This window comes from Pristiophorus japonicus, chromosome 9 (genome assembly GCF_044704955.1).
Source record: "Pristiophorus japonicus isolate sPriJap1 chromosome 9, sPriJap1.hap1, whole genome shotgun sequence".
Taxonomy (NCBI): domain Eukaryota; kingdom Metazoa; phylum Chordata; class Chondrichthyes; family Pristiophoridae; genus Pristiophorus; species Pristiophorus japonicus.
Genome location: NC_091985.1, coordinates 163,720,744 through 163,744,227, shown reverse-complemented (window position 1 = coordinate 163,744,227; position 23,484 = coordinate 163,720,744). Strand labels below are relative to the sequence as shown.

General features: G+C 45.3%; 1 protein-coding gene across 1 annotated transcript; it reads right to left on the bottom strand.

Annotated features, from left to right (window-relative positions):
* Window positions 1–551: 551 nt before the first annotated feature.
* LOC139273956 (probable G-protein coupled receptor 139) lies at window positions 552–1,346 on the bottom strand. Its single transcript, XM_070891028.1, has one exon. It carries the CDS (start codon window positions 1,344–1,346, stop codon window positions 552–554), a length of 795 nt encoding a protein of 264 aa, XP_070747129.1.
* Window positions 1,347–23,484: the final 22,138 nt, after the last annotated feature.

The following is a 23,484-nucleotide window of genomic DNA, read 5'->3' as shown; positions in this document are numbered from 1 at the left end:
AGTGGATGCAGTCTATATAGACCTTCAGAAAGCTGAGATAAGATGCCACACAGGAGGCTACTGGAGAAAACAAAGCTGTGTGAAATTAGGGGGAGGGAAGCAAACTGGTTAGAAGGGAAGAAACAGTGGGAGTTAAGGGCACCACCACCATCACCTGTTTCACACTATCACACAAAGTCAGGATCTATCACATTATGATCCTCCCTGAACCCGTTTCTTCCATTCCTTCAAACCCCGCAGCATTCCTTCTGTGGAATTGGTAAGAAATAGAATTCTTGTCACTGGAATCTTTGCATTTATCTTATCTTAATAACAATCAGTTATCTAATTTAGGACAAATTAAAATCTTCCCTTCTATTATAAAATGTATATATTTTTTGCATCTTGGCAAATTCAGTTTTAAACTTCCTCCTGACTATAATGTGTAGATTTGAAGAATCTGATTCTCATTTTCAAAGCATTGGGACGTGTTCCTTCAAGGGGAGTTGAGCTGGAAAGGAACAATAATGTTGTTACCCAGTCCTGATGTAAATTTGCCAGCTTTCCTCCCATCATTTAATGAAATTCAGGATGGCCGTAAAGGGATATTTCACTGTGTTCATCACCTCCTCTCTGAATTTGCTCTGTGTGACTGCATAAATAAATGTGTTGGTGCAGGAGCTCAGTAACTGAAGCATTGTTCCCATGATGACTGCCACGAGTAAAGGAGTTGTCCAAACATCATGCATTACAGTAATTCGCTGAATCGCTAGAACTGCGACATTTGTCGTCCATAACAGGATAAAACTGCCCGATATGGTAAAGAGCAAAATGATGGATCTTCTTCGATTCTTCATTTCTGGATCGTGCTGCTCCTCCCCGTTTCTCTGAGCCCTCAGTTTCCTGCGGACTGCACTGGCCAGCAGGATGTGCCTGACGGTGACAGTATTGAGCAGCAGGATGAGCACGAAGGGGAGCAGTGGCGTTAAAATGCGAACACCCCAGTCGTAGGCTTGCCACACGGGAAAAGTGGCGTATTCATATGTTATGGTGCACCAGGAGGATTCATACTTAAAATACCAGGGGATGTTGATTAACAAACTCAGCAGGCTCACCGTTGTGATAACAATGGCTGCACTTTTCTCGGTGCAGTATTTTGTCTTCAGCTTCTGGCAGCAAATGGCCACCATACGGTCAAAGGTGAAGGCAATAGTGAGCCAGACAGAGCTATCTCTGGTCGTGTAACCAATGACATCTCTGATGTTACAGCCGGGTGCATAGTAGAAAAATACAATGTGTAGATAAAAGGTATTCAATTTGTCCAGTATAACGTGAATAATGATGACCAGTAGATCCGCCACAGCCATCGCCACCAGGTACAGAGTGACACCTTTGGTGAGACCACACCTCCCTCGCGATAGTGTCACGATTGCGACAAGGTTCGCTGTAAATTTTTAAAAAGAAAGTAACACAATATTTTACAGTGAGAAGCAGCAGAGATGTGAAGAGCCAGTACAGTAAATGATAAATGTTGCACTTTTACTGAAGGTGCTAGTTACAGCAGTGACTACCCTTCAAAGGCACTTCATTGGCTGTAAAGCTCCAGGGAGTTCTGAAGGCCGCGATATAAATGCAATTTATTTCTTTTATATAATAAATTAGGTTATGTTAGCAAACATTTCAGAGGCATTGAAAGGACATCTTAGCACTTCACGCCAATCATTGGAGAAAACGACATCCACGAATATAGTGTATAAACATTAAAAAATACAATATATCCTCACAGTACACTGGAAATAAATTAAACGGACCCTGGAACAGAACAATTACATGGTTAGTTAGGATCCAATGTGTGCAGTACTGATAAGTTGAAGACATTGACTGAAGCACACTGACCCCAGTAAGACTGCGTATCTGAAGAGAGGCTGCAGTTAAAATAAGGCAAAGCATAGAGGAATGTCAGTGACCAGCAAGAATTGAAATAATGACCATAAACATTCGAACATGTAACAAATCCTACACCAACAAGTTACATTCTCAGATCAGTCAAACCAGCAATGGTTATAATAACTCACATAGAACTCCAACGACTGCCAGAATAGAATAATAAATGGGCTGAAAATCAAAGAGCAGATATACTAGACAGCTTGAATTCATGTTCTACGATGAGCGATGTTGTACTTTTGTGTCGGTCAGTTTCCATTGGCACTCTGAGCTTACTCAGTCAGTGAAGCCCTTTATTAATACAGGAGAGTGATACCCACTGAGACCACGAGGGTTACGTAATCATTGTTATTAGCTACAGGAATCGGAGTAAACAGATTGCCACCATGCATGAAACCTCAGTTAGTTAAGGAAGAACAGAATCGTGTTACATACGCTTGATACTCAAGCACCCAAGCACTGGAACAGAAACATCGGATCAAGGAACTGGTAACAGAAAAGAGACCATTCAACTTATCATACCTGCTCAGGCTTTTGAAAGAGCGATCCACTTACACACATCCCCAATCCTTTCCCCATAACTTTTCCCCTTTGAAAACCCTTTAATGGATTCCACTTCCTGTTGGGTGCTCCACACCCCAACAACCCTGAACACACACACAAAACAGTCTCCTAGATTCTGCAATGCTTCTTTGACGATTATATAAAAGTTATGTCCTCTATGCTCATGGGGCTTTTCCCTTGTCTGCACCCCTCATAATTATGAGTGCCTCTGTCAAATCTCCTCAAACTTTCCAAGTGTAAAAAGCTCCAACAATTATAATATAATGGTCTAGAATTTGAGGCCGGAGGCGTTACTCCAGAGTACACCTCTGATCCGTGAAACAATTCCAAAGTACCTCCAGGTGCCCCAGCTGCGAAGAGTTGTGGTCTCGGGCCCCCAGGCGGACAGCAGTGCAAAGGTCCTCGGATCCCAAGGATGCAGGTGGTTCGCAAGTGTCCCTGGGATCACATGGGCCCATTCCTCCAATGGCAAAGGAGAATTTCATTGCAATCATTTATGAACACAGTCCCTTAATGATAGGCAATGAAATCCTCAACTAATTATACAATTTTCAGAATTCTAATGATTATAAATGGACTTCCAAGAGGGAAGTGGAGTGCTAAATCAAGTGTTCCCACTTGTCTTGGAGCGCTAAAGTGTGTGAGAGGGCCGGTAGTGGCAGAGCGCTGAAGAATGTTCAGGGCAGTGCTGCCAACATCACAGGCTACTTCACTGGTTTAAAGGGAAAGGCCAATGATGGGTTCCGAGATCCTTCCACTTATTGCGGTGGGACTCTGGGACCTGTATGACTAGTATTACAGCCCCAAGCACTCTCAGAGAGTGGAGAGCTGAGGAATCGCATAGCAATCAGTTTATTGTTTGGATCTGGGGCCGGTGCACGTGAATAACTCACTTTGATCAATTTGTCCTGGGAGCAGGAGAGTCTTCCCTTGCAGGATCCACCCTTATCACCCTGAATACTGGTAGGACAGTGTCCAGCAGTGTGTGGGGGATGTTGGAATGAAAAATAAAGGGTCGCTAAAAACACCAGGCTTGTCTTTAATTTTGAATTGATTCCTGTGAGCTTCTGAAGTCAGACCGGCAATATTCAACACCAGAGTGTATGAGAAGCACAGTTTGTGTGGCAAGTAAAGGGTTAACCAGAACCACCAGCTGCTGCAATTTTCTGTAGCATCCTGGCGATCAGGTAACCCTGAGCAACAGAATCTAGAAACTAAAGAACGAAAGACTGTCCAGCCTCCACCCTGACTGCCTGAGGTCCTCGATCAGATTGGTGATTGTCCAGTGATACGAGCAAGTCCATCGATCTGGTAACCCCCAAAGTCCTGAAGTTCTGGACTACCTCAGTGTGGATCATCCACGGCTGAGGCACACATATCCCCTCCCTGGGAGTGAAAACCCTAGGTGTCCCATGGGAATTGGGAGAGATCCTGTCACCAGTTGGCACGGACATCTCCGAGCCAGCTGATGCCAGGGGAGTACTCTTCCTCTTAATTCTGGGAAGTCTCGGTACATATTTGTACCGGGGTTTCACCTGACGGTGTGGACTGGGATGGCAGAGACTGGCCGGCTAGTGGCCTAAAGCAGCCTGTTCCACTCTACACCATCGGGTCATCAACCAGAGCGTCCGCACTTGAGACTTTCCTATTCAGTCTCGAAGTGGACCCCTGGCCGGCATTGGTCATTAAAGTGCATTAGTCAGACATGTTCAGGTTCAGTCTCGAATGGCCAACACTATTGAAGCCTCTCCACCAGCTGCCTTGCCCAAGCTGCCCTGTGATGGTGTGACCCTTATCACCAAACCACACCTTTTGACCCCCCTGTAAAACCCTGCATTTTACCACCCCTCCAAATATCTCCTTCTTTGGCTCAGTGTCAATTATTGTCTGTAAGCACCATGTGATGTTTTTCTACATTAAAGGCGCTTTATAAATGCAAGTTGATATTGTGGTTGATAAATTTAATTAAATTGATGAGATCTAGAATCATAGAATTATAGAATGGTACAGCACAGGAAGTGGCCATTCGGACCATTGAGTCCCGCTGGCCCTTTCAAAGACCAATCCAGGTAGTCCCACTTCCCCAGCCCTTTCACCATATTCCTGCAATTCTTTCTCCTTCAAGCATTTATCCAATTCCCTTCAGAAGGCTACTCCTCCACCCTATCAGGCAGTTCATTCCAAATCCTAACCACTCGCTGCATAAAAATGTTTTTCCTCACATTGCCTCTGGTTCTTTTGGCAATCACCTTAAATCTGTGCCCTCTGGTTATCGTTGGAAACAGTTTCTCGTTATTTACTCGATCGAAACCCTTCATGATTTTAAACAACTCTATCAAATCTCCTCCTAGCCTTCTCTGTTCCATGGAGAACATCCCCAGATTCTCTAGTCCAGCACATAACATAATCCCTCATTCCAGGAGCCATTCTAGTAACACACTTCTATACCCGCTCCAAAGTCTTCATGTCCTTCCTAAAGTGTGGTGCCCAGAATTGGACACAAGACTCCAGCTGGGGCTGAACTAGTGTTGTATATCGGTATAACATGACCTCCTGACTTTTGTACTCTGTGCCTCTGTTTATAAAGCCCAGGATCTCATATGCTTCACTAACTGCGTTGTTAACCTGCCCTGACACCTGAAAAAATGTGTATAAACACCCCCAGGTCTCTCTCTTCTTGTACCACCTTTAAAATTGTACCAGTTAGATAGTTCTGTCTCTCCTCATTCTTCACACCAAAATGTATCACCTCACACTTTGCTGCTTTGTATTACATCTGCCACATGTCCACCCATCCCACTACCCTCTCCGTGTCCTCTTGACGTCTAGTACTATCTTTCTCACTGTTTACAACATTTACAAGTTTTGTATCATCTGCAAAATTCAACATTCTGCGATGGATCCCTGTTGGAACTTGCTTTGTGTCAGGTGTTCCATCAAAGTTCATCATATTATCTCTGGGCCAATATCCGATTAGGATATGCTAATATTGGAGATCAGTCGGGACAATGGGAGTAGCAAAAAGCAGATAGGTTGGCTACATCTCATTGGACGTTGTGATATCTTTACAGAGCACAGCACACACAGCTTCCTAATATGGCAGGCTGCTCTCTCGGAACTCTCTGGAAAGTGCCTGTTCTGTTTAATGATTAACTATGCAGTTGCAGTACACAATACATCCACATCCACAGTGTGGAGCTACAAACATTACAAGCTTACAGACATTACACTTCTCCCTCCTTAATGAAGAAGCCATCATAACAACCATCATACATAACTTTCATGTTTATACATAATACAGGATAAAAACTTATTTTTTTTTCCATATTTACAAATTTAACTTCACCACGTGTTTTCTGTTTTGAAGAGGATACCTTCGCTCTCGAACAGAATCTTCCAAACATGGTCTCGAATCTAAACTCATTCCAGGCTCATTTTGAAGAACGTTTTCCTCCACGGAATTTCCTTGATTTTCATTTGAACTCACTCTAACTTCAGGCTTTTTGTTTTCCTGACTCGGAATCAGACTTTCATTCCGATTCTCTCCTGGATTTGTTTCAAGTACATTGGATTTAGGATTTGCTACTGATGTATCTTTGTCTGTTACCTGGTTTGGCCATCCATTTGCCATATACTCATACACCTTTACATCACTGGGTCACGTTTGGTTGCTCTACCAATCTCTTCAGCTGTGACTGGCAGTTCATCAATGTATAAAAATAAAACACTTCTTCCCTATCGGGTGTAACTTGTGATGGGGAAGGCAATCTTGACATTGCATCAGCATTACTGTGATCAGCTGATCATCTGTATTCAATATCATTTGTATATGCTGACAAAATCAAAGCCCATCTCTGCATTCAGGCTGCAGCTAATGTCGGAACTGGGGACTTTGAATAGAGGATTGCTGTTCGGGTCTTATGGTCCGTAACAATGGTAAACTTACGACCATACAAGTATTTGTGAAACTTCTTGACCCCAAATATTAATGCCAAAGCTTCCCTTTCAATTTGCACATAATTTCTCTCACTGGCACTGAGAGTGCATGAAGCAAAAGCAATTGGTCTCTCCTCCCCATTATGTGATACATGAGAGATCACTGCCCCAACTCCATATGGAGAGGCATCACATGCTAGCTTAATCTCCTGAGATATGTCATAGTGAACTAACATGGTGCTCTCTACCAATTTGTTTTTACACTCCTTGAATGCTGTATCGCATTCTTTTGACCACTGCCAATGGACCTGTTTTTTCAAAAGTTCATTCAGTGGATGTAATATTGTTGCCAAATTAGGGAGGAACTTCCCATAATAGTTCAAAAGACCCAAGAAAGAACGAAGTTCAGTGACATTCCTGGGAGTGGGTGCAATTCTAATTGCATCCAACTTTTCCATGGTTGGATGTAAAACATCTTTGTCTACTCTGTACCCTAAATACTCCACTGAGTTTTGAAATAATTCACACTTATGAGCAGACACTCATACTCTGTGCTTCTCTAGCCGTTTGAGGGCTTCATTCAATATGTTATTTTGAATTTGCCTATTTGGTGCTGAAATTAGTATGTCATCCAAATAACATAATACCCCTTCAATACCTTGTAAAATCTGGTTCATCACCCCTTGGAATATTGCAGGTGCAGAAGACACGCCAAACGGTAGCCCTATTAAATTGATATAGGCCAAGAGGAGTATTTATATTCAAACATACCTTGGACTCCTCATCTCGTTCAAGCTGTAAGTAGGCATTCGTAAGATCCAGTTTTGAGAAGATCTGACCACCTGTCAGTGTTGTGAACAAATCTTCTATATTCAGCAATGTATTGGGGATATTACTCTCTAGAACCTGGTTTACGGTTACCTTATAATCACCACACAATCTTACCTTACCATCGGACTTAGGTGCAACAACAATGGGTGTAGCCCAATTACATCGACCTATCTTACAAATACTGTTCTCAGTCTCTCGTCTTTTGAGTTCTTGCTTTACTTTCTCCTTGAGTGCATATGGTACAGAACGTGGCTTGTAGTAAACCGATCTAGTGTCCTTCTGTACCCTGACACTCGCCTTGAAGCCTTGGATCGGACTGCCCATTTCGCAGAACACGTTCGGATACTGCTCGATAACCTTATCCATTGATGAAAATCTCGCTTCCACACAGAAAATCTTACTCCAATCCAGCTTCAGTGAGCTCAACCAATTTCCTCCTAGTAAGGCAGACGTGTCTCCTTTCATTACTATTAGAGGCAAGTTCTGAAATTAATCTTTATATTTCACCGGTATGGTGATACGGCCTAATACAGGAATTTTCTCTCCCGAGTAGCCTCGCAGCTCTATCTTGGATTTCACCAGTTGGAAATCACGCAATTTGTCGTGGTACAGTGACTCCGGGAGTACTACACTCACGGAGGCACCTGTGTCAATTTCCATTGGTATCTTGAATCTCGCAACATCTATGTGGATTTTGATGCTTTCCAAATCGTTGTTCGTTAACCCCGTGCTCCTGATGACGTGAAACTCTAACATCTCCACGTCCTATTGTTGTTCTTCCAAGCTATGTAGTCTCTTTGGATTACTACTCATAGCTTTGAACGCTGGATTCATAGCTTTAAAAACTGGTTTACCCTTCAGTCGGCATGCCTTCGCAAGCTGCCCAGTCTTTCTGCAGAAGAAACACTCTGCCTTCTGAAAAGGGAGGGTGAACAGCCAGTTGTCGTGGTGCACATTGGTACCAACGATATCGGTAAAAAAAGGGATGAGGTCCTACAAGATGAATTTAAGGAGCTAGGAGCTAAATTAAAACGTAGGACCTCAAAAGTAGTAATCTCGGGATTGCTACCAGTGCTATGTGCTAGTCAGAGTAGGAATTGCAGGATAGCTCAGATGAATACATGGCTTGAGCAGTGGTGCAGCAGGGAGAGATTCAAATTCCTGGGTCATTGGAACCAGTTCTGGGGGAGGTGGGACCAGTACAAACTGGACGGTCTGCACCTGGGCAGGAACGGAACCAATGTCCTAGGGGGAGTGTTTGCTCGTGCTGTTGGGGAGGAGTTAAACTAATATGGCAGGGGGATGGGAACCAATGCAGGGAGACAGAGGGAAACAAAATGGAGACAAAAGCAAAATACAGAAAGGAGATGAGTAAAAGTGGAGGGCAGAGAAACCCAAGGCAAAAAACAAAAAGGGCCACTGTACAGCAAAATTCTAAAGGGTCAAAGTGTAATAAAAAGGCAAGCATGAAAGCTCAATGCCTCAATGCAAGGAGTATTCGGAACCCAGGAGAGGGCTCTGAGCTAGTTAGAGTGGGTGAGAGCTCAGATGAACAGGACCCCAAGAAATAATGCAAAAGGCAGGGGGCAACATAGCAGAGTAGCACTGGGGTAAGTGTAAACCACAAGGTGATAGGAAGGGACAATATGTATGAATATAAAGGGGCTGCAGGAGGGGTCAAAACTAAAAATCATGGTTTAAAAACTAGTATTAAAACACTTTACCTAAATGCACGCAGCATTCGAAATAAAGTAAATGAGGTGATGGCACAAATCATTACAAATGGGTATGATTTGGTGGCTATTACAGAAACGTGGTTGCAGGGTGGCCAAGACTGGGAATTAAACATACAGGGGTATCTGACAATTCGGAAAGATAGACAAGAAGGGAAAGGAGGTGGGGTAGCTCTGTTAATAAAGGATGATATCAGGGCAGTTGTGAGAGACGATATTGGCTCTAATGAACAAAATGTTGAATCATTGTGGGTGGAGATTAGAGATAGTAAGGGGAAAAAGTCACTGGTGGGCATAGTTTATAGGCCCCCAAATAATAACTTCATGGTGGGGCGGGCAATAATCAAAGGAAGAATGGAGGCATGTGAAAAAGGAACGGCAGTAATCATGGGGGATTTTAACCTACATACCAAATCGCACGGGGTAGCCTTGAGGAGGAATTCATAGAATGCATACGGGATTGTTTCTTAGAACAGTATGTTACAGAACCTACAAGGGAGCAAGCTATCTTAGATCTGATCCTGTGTAATGAGACAGGAATAATAAACAATCTCCTAGTAAAAGATCCTCTAGGAATGAGTGATCACAGTATGGTTGAATTTGTAATACAGATTGAGGGTGATGAAGTAGTGTCTCAAACAAGCATACTATGCTTAAACAAAGGGGACCACAGTAGGATGAGGGCAGAGTTGGCTAAAGTAGACTGGAAACACAGACTAAACAGTGGCACAATTGAGGAACAGTGGAGGACTTTTAATGAGCTCTTTCATAGTGCTCAACAAAAATATATTCCAGTGAAAAAGAAGGGTGGTAAGAGAAGGGATAACCAGCCGTGGATAACCAAGGAAATAAAGGAGAGTATGAAATTAAAAACCAATGTGTCTAAGGTGACCAAGGTTAGTGGGAAACTAGCAGATTGGGAAAATTTTAAACAACAGCAAAGAATATGGTGAGAAAGCAGGAATGGGGTACTGAAGTTGCATGTTCAGCCATGAACTCATTGAATGGCAGTGCAGGCTAGAAGGGCCGAATGGCCTACTCCTGCACCTATTTTCTATGTTTCTATGTTTCTATATTTCTATAACTAAGAAAGCAATAAAGAAAGGAAAGATAGATTACGAAAGTAAACTTGAGCCAAAACATAAAAACAGATAGTAAAAGCTTTTACCGATATATAAAATGGAAAAGAGTGACTAAAGTAAATGTTGGTCCCTTAGAAGATGAGAAGGGGGATTTAATAATGGGAAATGTGGAAATGGCTGAGACCTTAAACAATTATTTTGCTTCGGTCTTCACAGTGGAAGACACAAAAACCATGCCAAAAATTGCTGGTCATGGGAATGTGGGAAGGGAGGACCTTGAGATAATCACTATCACTAGGGGGGTAGTGTTGGACAGGCTAATGGGACTAAAGGTAGACAAGTCCCCTGGTCCTGATGAAATGCATCTTAGGGTATTAAAAGAGATGGCGGAAGTTATAGCAGATGCATTCGTTATAATCTACCAAAATTCTCTGGACTCTGGGAGGTACCAGCGGATTGGAAAGCAGCTAATGTAATGCCTCTGTAAAAAAAAGGGGGCAGACAAAAGGCAGGTAACTATAGGCCAGTTAGTTTAACATCTGTAGTGGGGAAAATGCTTGAAGCTGTCATTAAGGAAGAAATAGCGGGACATCTAGATAGGAATAGTGCAATCAAGCAGACGCAACATGGATTCATGAAGGGGAAATCATGTTTAACTAATTTACTGAAATTCTTGGAGGATATAACGAGCATGGTGGATAGAGGTGTACCGATGGATGTGGTGTATTTAGATTTACAAAAGGCATTTGACAAGGTGCCACACAAAAGGTTACTGCAGAAAATAAAGGTATGTGGAGTCAGCGGAAATGTATTAGCATGGATAGAGAATTGGCTGGCGAACAGAAAGCAGAGAGTCGGGATAAATGGGTCCTTTTCTGGTTGGAAATCCGTGGTTAGTGGTGTGCCACAGGGATTGGTGCTGGGACCACAACTGTTTACAATATACATAGATGACCTGGAAGAGGGGACAGAGTGTAGTGTAACAACATTTGCAGATGACACAAAGATAAGTGGGAAAGCGGGTTGTGTAGAGGATACAGAGAGGCTGCAAAGAGATTTAGATAGGTTAAGCAAATGGGCTAAGGTTTGGTAGATGGAATACAATGTCAGAAAGTGTGAGGTCATCCACCTTGGAAAAAAAAACTGTAAAAGGGAATATTATTTGAATGGGGAGAAATTACAACATGCTGCGGTGCAGAGGGACCTGGGGGTCCTTGTGCATGAATCCCAAAAAGTTAGTTTGCAGGTGCAGCAGGTAATCAGGAAGGCGAATGGAATGTTGGCCTTCATTGCGAGAGGGATGGAGTACAAAAGCAGGGAGGTCCTGCTGCAACTGTATAGGGTATTGGTGAGGCCGCACCTGGAGTACTGCGTGCAGTTTTGGTCACCTTACTTAAGGAAGGATATACTAGCTTTGGAGGGGGTACAGAGACGATTCGCTATGCTGATTCCGGAGATGAGGGGGTTACCTTATGATGATAGATTGAGTAGACTGGGTCTTTATTCATTGGAGTTCCGAAGGATGAGGGGTGATCTTATAGAAACATTTAAAATAATGAAAGGAATAGACAAGATAGAGGCAGAGAGGTTGTTTCCACTGGTCGGGGAGACTAGAACTAGGGGGCACAGCCTCAAAATACGGGGGAGCCAATTTAAAACCGAGTTGAGAAGGAATTTCTTCTCCCAGAAGGTTGTGAATCTGTGGAATTCTCTGCCCAAGGAAGCAGCTGAGGCTAGCTCATTGAATGTATTCAAATCTCAGATAGATAGATTTTTAACCAATAAGGAAATTAAGGGTTATAGGGAGCGGGCGGGTAAGTGGAGCTGAGTCCACGGCCAAATCAGCCATGATCTTGTTGAATGGCAGAGCAGGCTCGAGGGGCTAGATGGCCTACTCCTGTTCCTAATTCTTATGTTTCTTATGTTTCTTGTGTTTCACGTATGGACAACTTTTAGCAATGTATTGTCCCAAGCACCGATAGCACGACTTCGACGTTCTGGTAGAATTTCCAGTTTCTGAGACTTTCGGCCATGCCATCTTTTACTTTGAACCTGCAGGTGATTTACCTCGGTTGACTGACGACTGTAATCATTATTTAATTCTCAGGAATATTGTTCGGCCATGCTCATCGACCTCGCTGTCTGACAAGCAATCTCAAAAGTCAAGTCATCCGTTGTCAATAACTTCCTTCTGATAGCATCATTTTTCACCCCACAAACAAAACGATCCCGTAATGCTCAGTTTTGAAAGTTTCCAAAATGACAGTGCATCGATAGCTTTTTTTAATGCTTTGATGTAATCACCCATACCTTCATCCTGAATCCCGAAATGATAGCTTTCAGCAATTTCTAATGGTTTGGGGTTAGATTGCTGCTCCAGCTTTGTTAAAATCTCTTTAAGCATTGTGTCCTTTGGCTCGTCAGGCACAAGCAGATTTACAAGGGTTTCGTACAATGCCGGACCTGCCTCTGAGAAGAAGATCGCTTTCTTACGTTCCAACACAGCCTGGTTCTGGACTGCATTGTCTGGAACTTCGATTCTGTTATTTGCAGTGAAATACATTTCTAGCCGATCCACATACGCTTTAAAATGTTCCCGGTCATGTCTATATTCACCCAAATATCTGATTACACCTGCCATTTTAAACTCTAGCTGTTCACACCGTGTGCTGTTTTTTTTACCTCGGATTTTTGCGGCTTTTTTCAAAGACAGAAACTTCCAAAGTTTTCTCTCGGCTGGCTGAATCCTTCACCAACAAAATTTAAGCTTCAAATCACCCGAAAAATCTTTCCTCGGTTGTCAAATGTGATATTGAATCAATTATTAAGGATGTCATAGCAGCGCATATGGAATCAATTATTAAGGATGTCATAGCAGCGCATATGGAATCAATTATTAAGGATGTCATAGCAGCGCATTTGGAAAGAAATGACATGATAGGTCCAAGTCAGCATCGATTTGTGAAAGGAAAATCATGCTTGACAAATCTTCTGGAATTTTTTGAGGACGTTTCCAGTAGAGTGGACTAGGGGGAACCAGTTGATGTGGTGTATTTGGACTTTCAGAAGGCTTTCAACAAGGCCCCACACAAGAGATTAATGTGCAAAGTTAAAGCACATGGGATTGGGGGTAGTGTGCTGACGTGGATTGAGAACTGGTTGGCAGACAGGAAGCAAAGAGTAGGATTAAATGGGTACTTTTCAGAATGCAAGGCAGTGACTAGTGGGGTACCGCAAGGTTCTGTGCTGGGGCCCCAGCTGTTTACATTGTACATTAATGATTTAGATGAGGGGATTAAATGTAGTATCTCCAAATTTGCGGATGACACTAAGTTGGGTGGCATTGTGAGCTGCGAGGAGGATGCTATGAGGCTGCAGAGTGACTTGGATAGGTTAGGTGAGTGGGCAAATGCATGGCAGATGAAGTATAATGTGGATAAATGTGAGGTTATCCACTTTGGTGGTAAAAACAGAGAGACAGACTATTATCTGAATGATGACAGATTAGGAAAAGGGGAGGTGCAACGAGACCTAGGTGTCATGGTACATCAGTCATTGAAGGTTGGCATGCAGGTACAGCAGGCGGTTAAGAAAGCAAATGGCATGTTGGCCTTCATAGCGAGGGGATTTGAGTACAGGGGCAGGGAGGTATTACTACAGTTGAACAGGGCCTTGGTGAGTATTGTGTACAGTTTGGAGTATTGTGTACAGTTTTGGTCTCCTAACTTGAGGAAGGACATTCTTGCTATTGAGGGAGTGCAGCGAAGGTTCACCAGACTGATTCCTGGGATGGCGAGACTGACCTATCAAGACAGATTGGATCAACTGGGCTTGTATTCACTGGAGTTCAGAAGAATGAGAGGGGATCTCATAGAAACGTTTAAAATTCTGACGGGTTTAGACAGGTTAGATGCAGGAAGAATGTTCCCAATGTTGGGGAAGTCCAGAACCAGGGGTCACAGTCTAAGGATAAGGGGTAAGCCATTTAGGACCAAGATGAGGAGAAATTTCTTCACCCAGAGAGTGGTGAACCTGTGGAATTCTCTACCACAGAAAGTTGTTGAGGCCAATTCATTAAATATATTCAAAAATGAGTTTGATGTAGTCTTTACTACTAGGGGGATCAAGGGGTATGGCGAGAAAGCAGGAATGGGGTACTGAAGTTACATGTTCAGCCATGAACTCATTGAATGGCGGTGCAGGCTCGAAGGGCCGAAAGACCTACACCTGCACCTATTTTCTATGTTTCTATGTTTCTATATCATCACAGAGCACAACACACACAGCTTCCAATATGGCAGGCTGCTCTCTCAGAACTCTCTGGAAAGTGCCTGTCCTGTTTAATGATTAACTATGCAGTTGCAGTACACAATACATCCACATCCACAGTGTGGAGCTACAAACATTACAAGCTGACAGACATCACAGACGTGCTTGTATCGGGATTGGCCAGAACAATGGAAGCACCCAAGCATGTCACATTAACGGTCTGGGATTATCCAAGTCGTCTCCACTTTCTTTGTAATGTCAAGACAGGATTGAGGTTAAACTGATCAGCAGTTAAACCATCGAGATGGCCATTAAGTCAAGGTCTGGAGGTTTTGTGAGAAGGAACCTCACTTCAGTATACATTCTGGGCATCATGTGATGTGACTCACATTAAAGGGGAGGGTACTTTAAGGATGCCTGGAAGGTTCTGGAACATGTGACAGATGACAACAGAGGGAAACAAAAGAATGGGTAGCGGCCTTCTTGTGGTTAGAGCTCATGGGAGGGTCTGAAGTCCAGCACCTACGGAGGCCAAGCTGGATCACCTTGGGTCTGCAGGAAACCAGCTTATACGCATCTATTGTATAACCGCAATAGTTATTGTACTATTGGTGACAGTTATAAACTTGCATTTGGACAATACGCTGGAGCCTGAATCACAAGGAATTATTTCATTGGTTTAAGAGATTTCCTTACACATTGGCGTCCCTGGGTGGGCTCGAGGGTTGAAAATAGTAAGTTGGATTGCTGGACACGGTTCCGATGGGAGTGACAACGGGTTTGTGACTAAATGAAATCAGTTAGTGGACCATTCCTCGGGATATTTGAAGGGGTACGATTGGCGACTAAGTGAAATCAGTTAGTGGACCACCCTTCGGGTTATAAAAAGGGAGACGTTTGCGACTAAGTGAAATAAACTCATGGACGGTCTCTCAGTCACAAGTTGAGTTCAGGAGGAAGGCACCATGGTGAAGAGTTAGTCAGGAATATTCAGAAATATGTGGGCAGGAAGTGAGGAGAATGCAGATCATTAGTATCTGAGGTAGACAGTCTGGGACAGGTGTCGGAATTACGCTAAACGTCACGGAAGGAAAATAAAATTAAACGGCATGATTGGAAAGCCATGATTATTCTGTGGCAAATGTAGAAAATAGCCAACTTGAAAGAAGAATTAGGACAAAAGGGAGTGGCGGACATGAATCAGAGCAGGTTGAGTGAGGTTGAGAAGCAGTTAGAGGACAACAACCAGCACTGCGAGTCTCTGTCCGGATCACTAACTGATTGAGGGATGGAGATTGGTGAAAAGGTCAGAGAATTGATGCAATGTGAGGCAGAGCTGGGGGGAAAGGAAGGGCAGTTCGATCAATACCAAAGGGTCACCGATGAACTGAGTGCCACCCTAAGGGGTGTACTTAAGCAACAAGAGGAGGGCCAGAAAATTGCTGGAAAGGGAGACAAACATGATGTGTGTCAAAAACAGATTGGGGAATTGAAGGATTAATCAATGTCTGTGGTGGGGGAAGACGGGCACGGGAGGGAATGTAATAATTCGACCCAACGGGAAAGTGTGGTCCATGGGGGTGACGGTTGTAGACCGTCTCGACCAATGTCTCAGGCACAACCTGCCTGAGGTTGAGGGAGTGATCAAGCAGGCTACATGTTGGGCTAGACATAAGATCCAGTGTGGGAGGATGCACTGGGAAGGTGATATACAAGGCCCAGTTCCCATCCGACCCGCTGCACAGCACCGGTTCCCGAAGGAAGCAGAAGTATCGGTGGCACAGGTCATCGAGTCCTTGTTACGTAAGACGACCAGTACCTGTAACCAGTTGCCAATCGCCAGGCCTCCCCTGTGTCCCAGTCATTGATGTATATCATCAACAGCAGTGGTCCTAGTACTGCACCCTGGGGAACCCCACTGTATACCTCCCTCCAGCTGGAAACACCAAGTTTCACGACTGTCACTTTCAGATCCAGTGATCAGTGATTCCACTAGAAACTTTTAAATTCCTGAAATTCACACCTCGATGCTCCGCCCATCAATTATCCAGGTCTTCACATCAATTCATTGCTGATTCACCCAACCTTTGTCTTATCAGATGTCTGACTGTTGAAATCTAGTTTTTCTAGCGTGTTGTACGTCCACTTGTAAATCAGGGCCTTGCCATCCATGAGCTTATTGTGGATGATCATGTTGAAATCATGGCATTGATGGAGACATGGTTAAGGGATGATGACAGCTTTCCTCTTAATGAAGCTTCACCGCCTGGCTCTGCATTCCCCCATTTCCCCCAAACCGCTGCGGTGTTGGTGTAACCCTCACTAAATCACAGCTTGGTCTGTCTCCCTACTGCTTGGGCAACATCTCCTCCTCTGAGCATCTCACCTTGTTCCACCCTTCACAGCTCTCGTTTAAAATCCTCGGGCTTGAAATTCCGACACGAATATTTGAAAAGTATGAAAAGTAGCATCAGGTGCTCATGATTCTCTCCTGCCAGAAAGTTCAGCTTTAGCACTCCATCATCATCATAGGCAGTCGCTCCGAGTCGAGGATGACTTGCTTCCACTCTAAAAGTGAGTTCTCCAGTGACTGAGGAGTCCAATGTGGGAATTACAGTCTCTATCACAGGTGGGGCAGACAGGGGTTGAAGGAAAAGGTGGCCGGGGAGCCTGGGTTGACACACGCTCCTGCTGCTGTCTATGCTTGGTTGCTGCTTGTTCTCGGCTACGGGTCTCAAGGTGCTCAGTGCCCTCCCGGATGCTCTTCCTCTATTTTGGGTGGTCTTGGGCCAGGGATTCCCAAGTGTCGGTGGGGATGTTGCACTTTGTCAAGGAGACTTTGAGGGTGCCCTTGAAGCTTTTCCTCTGCCCACCTGGGGCTCGCTTGCCGTGTTGAAGCTCCGTGTGAAGTGCTTGCTTTGGGAGTCTCGTGTCAGGCATGCGGACGATGTGGTCCGTCCAACGGAGCTGGTCAAACCTGGTCAGTGTTTCGATGCTGGGGATTTTCGCCTGAGCAAGAACACTGATGTTGGTGTGTCTGTCCTGCCAATGGTTTTTCAGGATCTTCTGGCGGCAGCGCTGGTGGTACTTCTCCATTGCTTTGAGGTGTCCGCTGTATATAGTCCACATCTCTGAACCATACAGGAGGGTGGGTATCACTACTACCCTGTAGACCATAAGCTTGGTGCCAGATTTGAGGTGCTTGTCTTCAAAAACTCTCTACCTCAGGCGACCTAAGTCTGCGCTGCAGTTAGCTGACAACCACGACGTGCGTGGATTTCTGAGCACAGTCAAGACCACCTCTGGCCAAAGCACCCCAAGGCCCTACTCCACTGCTGGCCAAGAATGGTGAGGTACTCATCAAGGTCAGAGTGGCAGTCAGTGCACATTGGCAGTAGTATTTTGAAGATCTCCTTAACCGAGAATCTGTCTTCGACGCGAGTGTCCTTGGCTCCATCCCGCAGCATGTTGCCTGCCACCATCTCAGCACAACCCCAGCCCGGTACGAGGTGGAAAAGGCCAATAGTCAGCTGAAGAATAACAAGGCATCAGGAGCAGATGGAATTCCCGCCGAAGCACTAAAGCATGGCGGAGAAGTATTATTGGCACGAATACATGTCCTCATTTCTCTTATCTGGAAGGAGGAGAACATGCCAGGCGATCTCTTTAGCACTCCAAGGGGAAGTGGAGGGCTAAATCAAGCACTAACCATTTCTCTTAAGGAGTTAAAGTCTGAGAGCAAGGCCGGTAGCGGCAGAGTGCTGAACAATGCAAAGCTAACGGTATCAGGGGCTGCTTCCCTCGCTTAAAGGGAAGGGCCAATGATGGAGCACGACCTACTGCTCGGCATTTCTGCCATTACAGCCCCAAACACTCTCAGATAGGGGAGGGCTTGGACACCTTGCAGCACAGAAGCATTGAAAACTTTGAGCAGGCACCAGACTGGTGCAAATAATGAAGCTTGACCTAGACGTGGCTGCAGTGTGTGCCATCTACAAGATGCACTGCAGCAACTCGCCACAGCTTCTTCAGCAGCACCTCCCAAACTCACGCCCTCTACCACTTAGAAGGACCAGGGCAGCAGGCACATGGGCACACCATCACCTGTTCCCCTAATAGTTACACACCATCCTGACTTAGAAATATATCGCCCTTCCTTCATCATCACTGGGTCATAATTCTGGAACTCCCTCCCTAACAACAGTTTGGGAGTGCCTTCACCACATGGACTGCAGCGGTTCAAGAAGGCAGCTCACCAGCACCTTCTCAAGAGCGAATTAGGGATGGGCAATAAATGCTGGCCTTGCCAGTGATGCCAACATCCAATCCCACATGTGGATGAATTAAAAAAACCTGAAAATCGCTGCCTTTAATTAGCGCTCCCCAAGCGGCCAGCCAAGGTGACAACACCTCCACTTCCTGCCGTTGTTCACACCCGGCGATACAGCAGGGGGTGGGAGGCTATTTCACACCCGGGGCGGTAACGGGGCACAGCGCACTTTCCAACATCACGAATGGTGAGGTGCTAGAGGCCCAGGCGGTAAGTGTTGGCACCAGAGTTAAACCGGTACTGAGGTTCATGGGCATCGCTGCATTCACCACGCCTGGTCACTAACACTCTAACGCCCCATTAGTCACCCCCCAGGCACTAACGGGAGGTGCTAAGCAGACAAATTTCTCCCCCCATCTTCTGTATCGCCCACCCAAGTATCACACCAATTTCCTCACTGAGATATCTTGTCTGCTTTCCTCCCTCAGCCTCTGCACTGAGCAACTTCTCATCCTCGGCGATTTCAAACTCCACCCCAACTCTTCTTGTTCTCCCTTCTCTGCGTTCATTGTCCACCTTTCCTTCCTTTATCTTTCCCTCCATGTAAACTCTACTACCCGTGTACAGGGCCACCCCTCGATCCTGTCATCTCACGTTCCCTCACTATCCATGTACAGGGACACTCCTCGATCTTGTCATCTCACATTCCCTCACTACCCGTGTACAGGGCCACCCCTCGATCCTGTCATCTCACGTTCCCTCACTATCCATGTACAGGGCCACCCCTCGATCTTGTCATTTCACGTTCCCTCACTATCCATGTACAGGGACACCCCTCGATCCTGTCATCTCACGTTCCCTCACTACCCATGTACAGGGACACCCCTCAAACTTGTCATCTCACATTCCCTCACTAACCCCACCGTAACTATCGCTGATCAGGCAATCTCTTATCATTTCCTTAGATCGCTATCTATCCATATTCCGCTTCCCCCTCCCAATCTCATGTCTTTCCATCTCTGCCCCGGGAAAATATGCTCCCTCAAGTCCCACATCACTGCACTTTCCAATTCCCAAATATCTAGTCTTTGATCTACAATTCTTCATGACATTTCTGCAACTACAGATTTGCTAAATCACACCCTCTCCACCACCTATGATGCCCTTGTCCCCACTAAAACCATTACACTCTCTCACCCTCGTCTTTCCCCCATGTATAGCCCTCATCTCTGCTCTATTAAGTCCAAGAGACGCAGAATTGAAAGTCTTTGGCTAACAGCTGCTCTAACCATCCACTGAAACGGCTCGTACCAAGGTCACAAATGACATCCAAATTGACTGTGACAAAGGTAAACTATCCCTCCTTGTCCATGTCTGCAGCCTCTGACACAGCTGACAACAACATTCTGCTCCAACGTCTCTCAACCATGGTCCTGCTGGATGAGACGGCACTCACTTGATTTCATTCCTATCTTTCCAGCATTAGCCATAGAATCACTGCAATGGCTTCTCTTCCCACTCCCACATCGTCACCTCTGGTGTTCCCCAAGGATCTATCCTTGGCCCTCTCCTATTTCTCATTGACAAGCTGTCCCTCAGAGACATCATCTGGGGACACACTGATGATACTCAGCTCAACCTCTCCTCCACCTCTCTCGAACCCTCCACTGTCTCTACATTATCAGACTGCTGCTCCAACATCCAGCACTGGCTGAGCACAAATTTCCCCAATTAAATATCGGGAAGTCAAAGCCATTGTCTTCGATCCATGCCACGAACTCTGCTCCCTTGCCATCGATTCCATTCCTCTACTTGGTAACTGTCTGTCATGTATGTACATTCTGTTTGTAGTCACCAGATGGTGTCATTGTTGGAGGCCACTGAGCAGCACGCACATGGTTCTGCTCAGGTATAAAATGGCAACCATTTTAATAGTCAGGCACTTATCCCCAAAATAAAGCAGAAGCAAGGTTGTACATTGCTACGTTAAACAGGATTCTGTTTGAACCTTTACTGCATACATAATATTTGGTGACGAGAATACAAGAAACTTTGTTTGCAAAATGAGCACGATTGGATTTTCAGAGAGGTTCATGGAGGGAGAAGATTGGGCAGAATTTGTGATCTGTTTGAACCAGGACTTCGTGGCCAACAAAATGAAGGGGGTCGACGATGCAGATCGGCGCCGGGCCGTGTTCCTCACTGTGTGCGGCTCAAAGATCTACAGTCTGATAAAGAATCTACTCATACCTAGTGATCCAACAGAGAAAACGTATGATGAGTTGTGTACAGTGGTACGGGAGCACCTCAAGATACAGGTTTTATAAACACGTTCGATCGGAGGGCCAGAGCGCGGCAGAATTCATTCCACCCTGAGACGTCTAGCGGGGCCGCAGGTATGCTGCGGGACTTTTTTGTTATCAGTATCAACCACGAGGTGATCCTGCGCAAACTTCTGACAGTGGAGAAGTTGGATTTGAAAAGGGATATCCACTTCACTCAATCATGTAAGATGACAGACAGGAGTCTAAAGCAAATAGCGGTGACGAACCGAACCTCGGCAAGTATTGTAAATGCGATTGATTCGGCGTTCGGCAGAGCGGCACATGGCAGGGACTATCCGGTTGCGTTTGTGAAACCTGTGACTGCCCAAAGTCCGCCAGCGGGAATGTATCTGACTTCTCTGTGTTGGCATTGTGAGGGAAATCATCCGCACCAGCAGTGCAGATTTAAGCAATATAGTTGCAAAGGCTGTCTGAGAGTGGGGCACCTCTAGCGCAAGTGTCCGCAGATGAGCAAGCGAGCTGCGACACACCACGTGGAGGATGCGAGTCAGACTAGCACGGATTCGGATACACAATTCGAGATGCCAGAGGAGAAAGTGTATGGACAATACGCCTTCATTACCAAGAATAAACCAATTTTGATTCATGTGAAGTTTAACAGGATACCGGTATCGATGGAACTGGACACGGTGGCGAGTCAATCGATCATGAACGAGAGGGCATTTAATAAGCTGTGGGATACTAAGACTGTGAGGCCCAAGCTGAGCCATGTTAACGCCAAGCTGCGCACATACACCAAAGAACTGATAAAGGTGATTGGCAGTGCATAAGTTAACGTGTCACCTAACGGTGCGGTTCATGAGTTATGTCTGTGGATTGTTCCAGGCAATGGCCCATTGCTGCTCGGCAGGAGCTGGTTGGAGAAAATCAGATGCGACTGGAACGACATAAAGGCGTCATCGGAGGAAGATACATGTGCCCAAGTATTGAGCAAGTTCCCCTCGCTGTTCGAACTGGGTATCGGCAACTTCACGGGAGCCAAGGTGCAGATCCACGTGGACTAAGATGCAAGACCAGTCCATCATAAAGCTCGGGCAGTGCCGTATTTGAAGAAGGAGAAGGTCGCCATTTAACTGGACAGACACCAGCATGAAGGGATCATATCACCGGTCGAATTTAATGAATGGGCCAGCCCCATTGTTCCTGTGCTGAAAAGTGATGGCACAGTCAGAATCTGTGGAGCCTACAAGGCCATGATCAACAGGGTTTCGAAACAAGATCAGTATCCGTTACCGAAGGCTGATGACTTGTTTGCGACGCTAGCCGGAGGGAAGTCATTCAGAAAACTGGACATCGGCCTATATGACACAGGAGTTGGTCGAGATGTCGAAGAGACTTACGTGCATTAAAATGCATAAATGACAATTTATTTACCACAGATGCCCTTTCGGAATTTGCTTGTCTGCAGCAATAAGGAAAGTCTACTGAAGTCCGTTCCCAGAACCGTCGTGTTCCAAGATGACCGGTCGTGACTCCAAGGACCATCTGAACAACCTGGAAGAGGTTCAACTGCATTTGGATAGAGTGGGACTCAGACTGAAACGCTCGAAATGCGTCTTCATGGCACCGGAGTTCGAATTCCTTGGGAGGAAAATCACCGCGGATGGCATCAGACCTACTGACGTGAAAACCAAGGCTATCAAGAATGCACCCAAGCTGCAGAATGTGACAGAGCTGCGTTGGTTCCTGGGTCTACTCAACTAATTTGCTAACTTCCTACCTAAATTGAACACTTTACTCGCACCACTGCACATGCGATTGAGAAAAGGCGACAACTGGGTGTGGGGCATATCGCAAGTGAGAGCTTTTGACAAAGCCACCAGTCTGCTTTGCTCGATCAAGCAGCTGGTACATTATGACCCATGTAAACGTTTAGTTTTGGCCTGTGACTCATCATCATATGGAATTGGTTGCGTACTCCAACAAGCCAATGAGTCAGGGAAACTTCAACCTGTCACGTATGCATCCAAAAGTTTCCTAAAGCAGAAAGAGCTGAAGCATGGTAGAAAAAGAAGCTTTAGCGTGTGTGCACGGTGCTAAAAAGATGCATCAATACCTGTTCGGTCTGAGGTTCGAGTTAGAGACTGATCACAAGCTGCTCATTTCATTGTTTTCCAAGAACAAAGGTATCAATACCCACACTTCATCCCACATCCAAAGGTGGGTGCTGACATTAGCTGCCTATGATTATGTCATTCGCTACAGACCTGGCACAGAGAATTGTGCCGATGCTTTGAGCCAGTTGCCTTTGCCCACACAGGAGGTGGAAATGCAACAACCGGCAGATCTAATGTTAATCATGGATGCTATTGAGAGTGAAGGAACCCCTGTCAGGGCTCAGGTTAAGACCTGGACCAGCCAGGAACTGATTTTATTGGTGGTAAAGTTATATCCTCAAAGGGGATTGGTCTGTCATACCTAAGCAAATGTGTGAGGAGGCCAAACCATACATTCGTTGCAAGGGCGAACTGCCTATTCAAGCAGATTGCATATTTTGGGGCAATCGCGTTGTAATGTCCAAGAAAGGGAGA